At 41.4% G+C, this 6,000-nt stretch overlaps 1 protein-coding gene across 1 annotated transcript in view; it reads right to left on the reverse strand.

Annotated features, from left to right (window-relative positions):
• Positions 1-5,014, reverse strand: part of rxfp2l (relaxin family peptide receptor 2, like) — a 94,813-nt gene extending 89,799 nt beyond the window's left edge. The window contains exon 1 of the mRNA XM_073057891.1: positions 4,905-5,014. Within this exon, the coding sequence (XP_072913992.1) occupies positions 4,905-4,950 (46 nt within the window). The 5' untranslated portion in view covers positions 4,951-5,014. The remainder of the gene's footprint in view (positions 1-4,904) is intronic.
• Positions 5,015-6,000: the final 986 nt, after the last annotated feature.

Here is a 6,000-nt window from a genome sequence, read left to right on the forward strand (position 1 = left end):
TGATTTTACAGCTGGTTGCTGTTAAGTGTGGCATTGCCCATGACGACACCTTGCCGTCCAGTGCTGCACCTGTGCATTTTAAGGACGAAAAGAACATTTCTTCACGTGGAGGGTGGTGAATTTTGAAATCCTTTTGAAAGCCAAGAAGGCTAATGAGTAAATTCTGGACAGAGACAGGAAAATGTTTGTATGTGAAGGGTGGATTTAGCGCAGGAAAATGAGCATCAGGTCAGTTACAAACTTATTACATAATAGAGCAGGAACAAGAAATGAGTATTCCGGTTTCCTTCGTGGGGTGCCATGGTAACATAGCAGTTAGCGTAATGCTATTGCAGCTCAGGGCGTCGGAGTTCGGCGTCCAATTCCAGCATCGTGTGCAAGCAAGCGTAACACGCTCTAAGGTGAAGGCTAATGTAATGCCTTCTATGTAATGTTCCACTGTTAAGGTAATGGTTTTTCTGTAGCAGCCATGTTTGGGTTATAGCTAGGGAAACGGGACTTTGAAATGTATGATATCCAATGGGAGAAATGTTGTTCTTTCTCATGTGTCTGGGAGCCGGGTTTTTTGTGGTCTTTAATTGGGAAGTGATGGAGAGGGAAGATGTGAATGGAGAGAGCCAGGAGTGGACTGAGGAGCAAGGGTCCAACAGTCAGCGACGCTCGAAGGAGGTCAATGGTTGTTGAATAGCCGTATCAGTGAGCTCCAACAATGCGCAATAGACTTTTTCCTTTTACTTTTTACTTTCTTTACTAACCCTCTATCTAAATTAAGATTTACAAAGTTCGATCATTTAATTGCACATGGTGTACTGTCTGATACTTTGCGGTGCGGATTTGTAACTGGGCAACACATCACGCAGCATCCACACAAACGAGATTTGTCAGTTTGGCCGGGTCAGAAGTTGTTTTCCCCTAGACAAACACGAGCTGGCCGAGCCCGAGGGTTACACAAGTTTGTACATTCCTTCACAGTGTGCGTGCGGGTTTCCTCCAGGTTCTCCGGATTCCTCCCACAGTACAGAGACCTAGAAGCTAGCAGGTTAATTGGCCATTGGAAGTTGTCCTGTGATTAGGCTAGGGTTAAATCGGAGGGTTGCTGGGTGTCCTGGCTCAAAGTGCTAGAAGGGCTTATCCACTCTGTTTCTCTAAATAACTAGAATAAATAAGAAATAAGAAGGTTGATGAGTTCAGGCACCAGTAAATTAAGTACAAAGAAAAAGTGTTTGTATATGAAGGAACTAATATAACTACACTCAACATCACTTGCCCTATCATTGAAATGTTCCCACATCCAATGATCTCACTTTCAAGAACTCTTTATCTCACATTCTGGTTATTTGTTGCTATTTATTTATATCTGCATTTGCACAGTTTGTTGCCTTCTGCACACTGGTTGATCCTGTTATAGATACTAATCCATAGATCTGCTGAGTATGCCCACAAGAAAATGAATCATAGTGCTGTACATAGTGACATACTGTATACATAGTTTGATATTATAATTTACTTTGAACATTGAAAATTAAAGGATATAGATTTAGTGCAGGAAAATGAGCATAAAGTCAGTTACAATCTTATTACATGGTAGTACAGGAACAAGAAAGGAGTACTCCAGTTTCTACATCCTATGTTTTTTATGTATACGTTCTCATTCCTCACTGGACACAGTTTACTGAGAGGTCTGGAAGATGATTCAAAGCCTACTTGGTACCATTTTGCCACTGTTTGCCACATGATAAAGTTGAAAAGTGATTCGTTACTCTGTCCAGAATAAGTGAGACCATTAAGATCTTTTAAAGTTGATTATCCCATTAATGACGCCACTGTATCTGTGTTTCCAAGGCTCCAGCTGAGGCTGCATATATTCAGTGTGCTTCAGTTCTTTCCATCCCAGGAACATCCCAATTAGTGAAAAACTTGCACCCAAGGACATTGGGCATTTTTAACAGCCAGTCCAGGATGAGTGAAACCATTAAAATCTTTTAATGCATAGATTACAAAGTGAACACAAAGAAACATTGACTGCCTTTTGCCCTCCACAGGTGCTGCCTGGCCTGCTGAGTTTCTCCAGCATCTTAGATATTGCAAGGAGCTTTCTTTTATAATTGGAGCCCTTTCCTTTATAATTATAAGCCCACCTGCCTTCATCTATCACCTTCTAGCTACCCTCCTTCCCCTCCACCCCACCTTTTTATTCTGGTGACTTCCCCCTTCCTTTCCAGTCCTCAAGAAGGGTCTCAGCCCGAAATATTGACTGTTTATTCATTTCCGTAGATGCTGTCTGACCTACAGAGGTCTTCCAGCAATTTGTGTGCATTACAAAGAAAATCCATGTAGAATGAATATTTAATAAGAAGTAACAAAGGATAATAACATTTTATAAAGATTGGGCCATTTTATAAAGATACTAGATCAGCCATAGACTTAATACAAAGCTGGGTCAACCTAGGTCCCAGGTTAAGTTTCCATAGCAGTAAGTTTATGCATATTTCTCTGTGGAATAGGAAGAAACTTTAGGTTGATAATAATAAACTGTAATGTCATAAATATTGGATTGTGTAACTTTGCACTTAATGCAAAGGTTATTGTACAGACATGGCAAGTGATTAATTAGCCAAAGGCAACATTAGCTGTTATTTCAGAGTGAAGAGAGTATAAGAGTAAGGAGATATTTCTGTAACTGTACAGGGCATTAGGATGAATACACCAGAATCAGATTTAATCACCAGCATACGTCATGAAATTTGTCGTCTTTGTAGCACCAGTACAATGCAATACATAATAATTTTAAAAAAGTGAATTACAGTAAGTCTAGTTAAATAAGTAGCGCAAAAGTAGAAATAGAAAAGTAGTGAGGCAGTGTTCATGGGTCCAATATCCATTCAGAAATCGGATGGCAGAGAGGAAGAAGCTGCTCCTGAAGACGTGTGTACAGTTTTGGCCACATTATTTAAGAATTACCTCTAATTACCTTAGGGTGGCGGGGTGAAGATATATCTCTACCAAAGAAGGTTTAAGGTGTTTCTTCCCTCCACTAGCCTGCAGGTCACCCTTGGGCAAAGTGCCTCCTGATCGGGGTCATGTGAAACCATGGGAGCAGGTGGTGGATGGCCATATGAACAACCAGTCCATATCTCAAGTAAGAAGCACTGTCGACATTCCGGGCCGAGATCCTTCGTCAGGACTCCTGACGAAGGGTCTCGGCCCGAAACGTCGACAGTGCTTCTCCCTATAGATGCTGCCTGGCCTGCTGCGTTCCACCAGCATTTTGTGTGTGTTGCTTGAATTTCCAGCATCTGCAGATTTCCTCGTGTTTGCCATATCTCAAGTACTGGTTCTGTGACCACTGACTCCAGGCAGACAATCTCTGAAGAGTATTGATAATGGCTGGGGTCACCCATCTTGTAAAGACACTTTCCAGAAGAAGGCAATGGCAAACTAATTCCATAGATAAATTTGCCAAGAATATTCAGGGTCATCGGAAAAGCTATGACCCCCCCGCCCCCCACATCATGCTGCATGGCGCATAACGAACAAACTTAATTACCTTGAAAGTAAACTGGCAAAGGATCATTAGATTAATTCCTGAGTTAAGAATGTTTCCACCAAAGAAAGAATCAGAATCAGAATCAGGTTTAATATCACCGGCATGTGTCGGGAAATTTGTTAACTTAGTGGTAGCAGAACAATGCAATACATGACAATATAGAAAAAATAAATCAATTACAGTATATATATAATATATATATTAAATAGTTAAATTAAAAATACTGCAAAAACAGAAATAATAAAAAAGTGAGGTAGTGTTCATGGGGCCAATGTCCATTTAGGAATCAGATGGCAGAAGGGAAAAAAGCTGTTTCTGAATCTCTGAGTGTGTGTCTTCAGGCTCTATACGTTCTTCCTGACGGTAACAATGACAACAGGGTATGTCTTGGGTGAGGTAGGTCCTTAAAAACGGACCTAGATTTTCTAGAGTTATGAGAGACTATCTCGTTGAACATATATAACTCTGAGATCATTTGACAGAATAGCTACTGCAAGAAGACACAAGAGACTGTTGAGGTTGGAATCTGGAGCGACACAGGATGCTAGAAGAGCTCTGGGTGAGGAAAGATCTGCGCAGGGAAACCGACAGATGACATCTTGGGTCTAGAGCCTTTTTCAAGTCTAAATGAAGGGTCTTGACCCAAAACATTGACTGTCCATTGCTCAGCATCTTAGATATTGCAAGAGGCTTTCTTTTATTTGAAGGATTTAGAACTACAGGGTGCAATTTCAGGATATAGAACTGCATTTAAGACTGAGAGGAAATGTCATTCTCCAGGGATTATTTTGCCTTCCTCTGTTTTTATCTGTTTTACAAAAATTAAGTTCAATTTTGCAATCCTCATATATCAGTGGCTTTAAATCTTAATGCAAGGCTAGAACAGTTAAACGTTTAGTGCAATGGCAGTTGCAAAAAAGATTCACCTTTTCTTTCTTTCTGACAGACCAGACATAAGCATTTGGAATTATTATTCACTACATAAAATTATCTAAATACTGGAGGAACTCAGCGTGCCAGGCAGCATCTATAGAAATGAATAATCAGTCGATGTTATCGGCTGAGATCTTTTATCAGGACTGGAAAGGAAGGCGAGGAAGAAAGGGGGATAAAATATCTTGTATTCGTTTTAAGTAAGTTGAGTTTACGTTCTGGGGGAACTTACTTCAAACGAAAAGAGGATAATTTTCATATTCATATATGAAAATATATGCTTAGTTAACCCAGTAACTAAGCACACATACACTAAATCCAGTAACAAAGAGATTGCTTTCCCTCGAAATAAAATTTAAATATCAGATTTTCATGTTTAAACTTCCTTATTTAAAAATTGAAAACAAAATAGAGGGAGACTCACCGGCAATGGTGATGAGAAGGATGAATGAGATAAGAAGAAATGTCATTCTTAATGCGGAGATTCCCTCTCCAACATCTGTGGTGCTGTCTGGAGTTTACCTTGCGTGTGGGTGCATATCGGATTCTCTGGTGACCAGTCTCCGCCCCGCTTCCAGGAGTGACCCGTCTCGACCAACCCATTCCCAGCCCGACCTCACTATTACAACGCAGCAAATGTTCGCCGAGAGCCACACCATCTGACTCTGTCCTTATCCTCCGGAGTTCAGTGTTTGCAACATCTATACAGCGCTCTACTTCAAGCCCACAGATTTCAATATGAAATTCCGTACTACATCAGTTTATATACACGTTTATCTCAGAAATCGGACATTTAACATTTCTGATAGAAAATCGAAAGCGAAACAGAAAATTATGCCTCGGTCCCGAGGGTTACCCGATTCTGTTCTTACAGTGCAGGAGGCAAGATTTGTATTTCACCTCATTACTATCGTCAGAGAGGAGGTACAGGAGACTGAAGACACACACTCAACTTTTTAGGAATAGCTTCTTCCCCTCTTCCATCAGATTCCCGAACAGACAATGAACCAACCCATTAACACTACCTCGTTACCATATATTTTAGCTCCCTTTTTGCACCATGCATTTAATTTATTTTTAATATATACTGTACATACATTTTTGTTGTAATTTATAGTTTTTTTTTGTATCGCATGTATGTGTTGTCCAAGGAAGTGTAGCAACTCTAGTTAAAGGTTTATGTCCATTCCAGGACAGCTCGTTCGCCTTTGGTCCCCACCGGACACTCAACTCACATCCAACCCCGGTAAACCGCTCCGACAAGAGGGTTGAACCAGGTGAGGGTAGCCGACGCTCTCATACCCCACTGAGATAGGGACATGTGGGCCCGTGAGATCCAAGGGCCAGGACGGTGGTTCTGCTACGCTTGGTGGAGAGCGAAGCGCATGACAAGGCACAGAAGTCTTCCTGGTCATCCACTGCGACCAAGGCAGACCCCAGTTTGTGACGCTCGTTCGTGCCACTGGACCCGCACTTCTGGGGTTGCGAGAGTGGAACTGCCCCAGCGTGACAGCTTTTCC

Source organism: Hemitrygon akajei, chromosome 10 (assembly GCF_048418815.1).
Source record: "Hemitrygon akajei chromosome 10, sHemAka1.3, whole genome shotgun sequence".
NCBI classification, from domain to species: Eukaryota; Metazoa; Chordata; class Chondrichthyes; order Myliobatiformes; family Dasyatidae; genus Hemitrygon; species Hemitrygon akajei.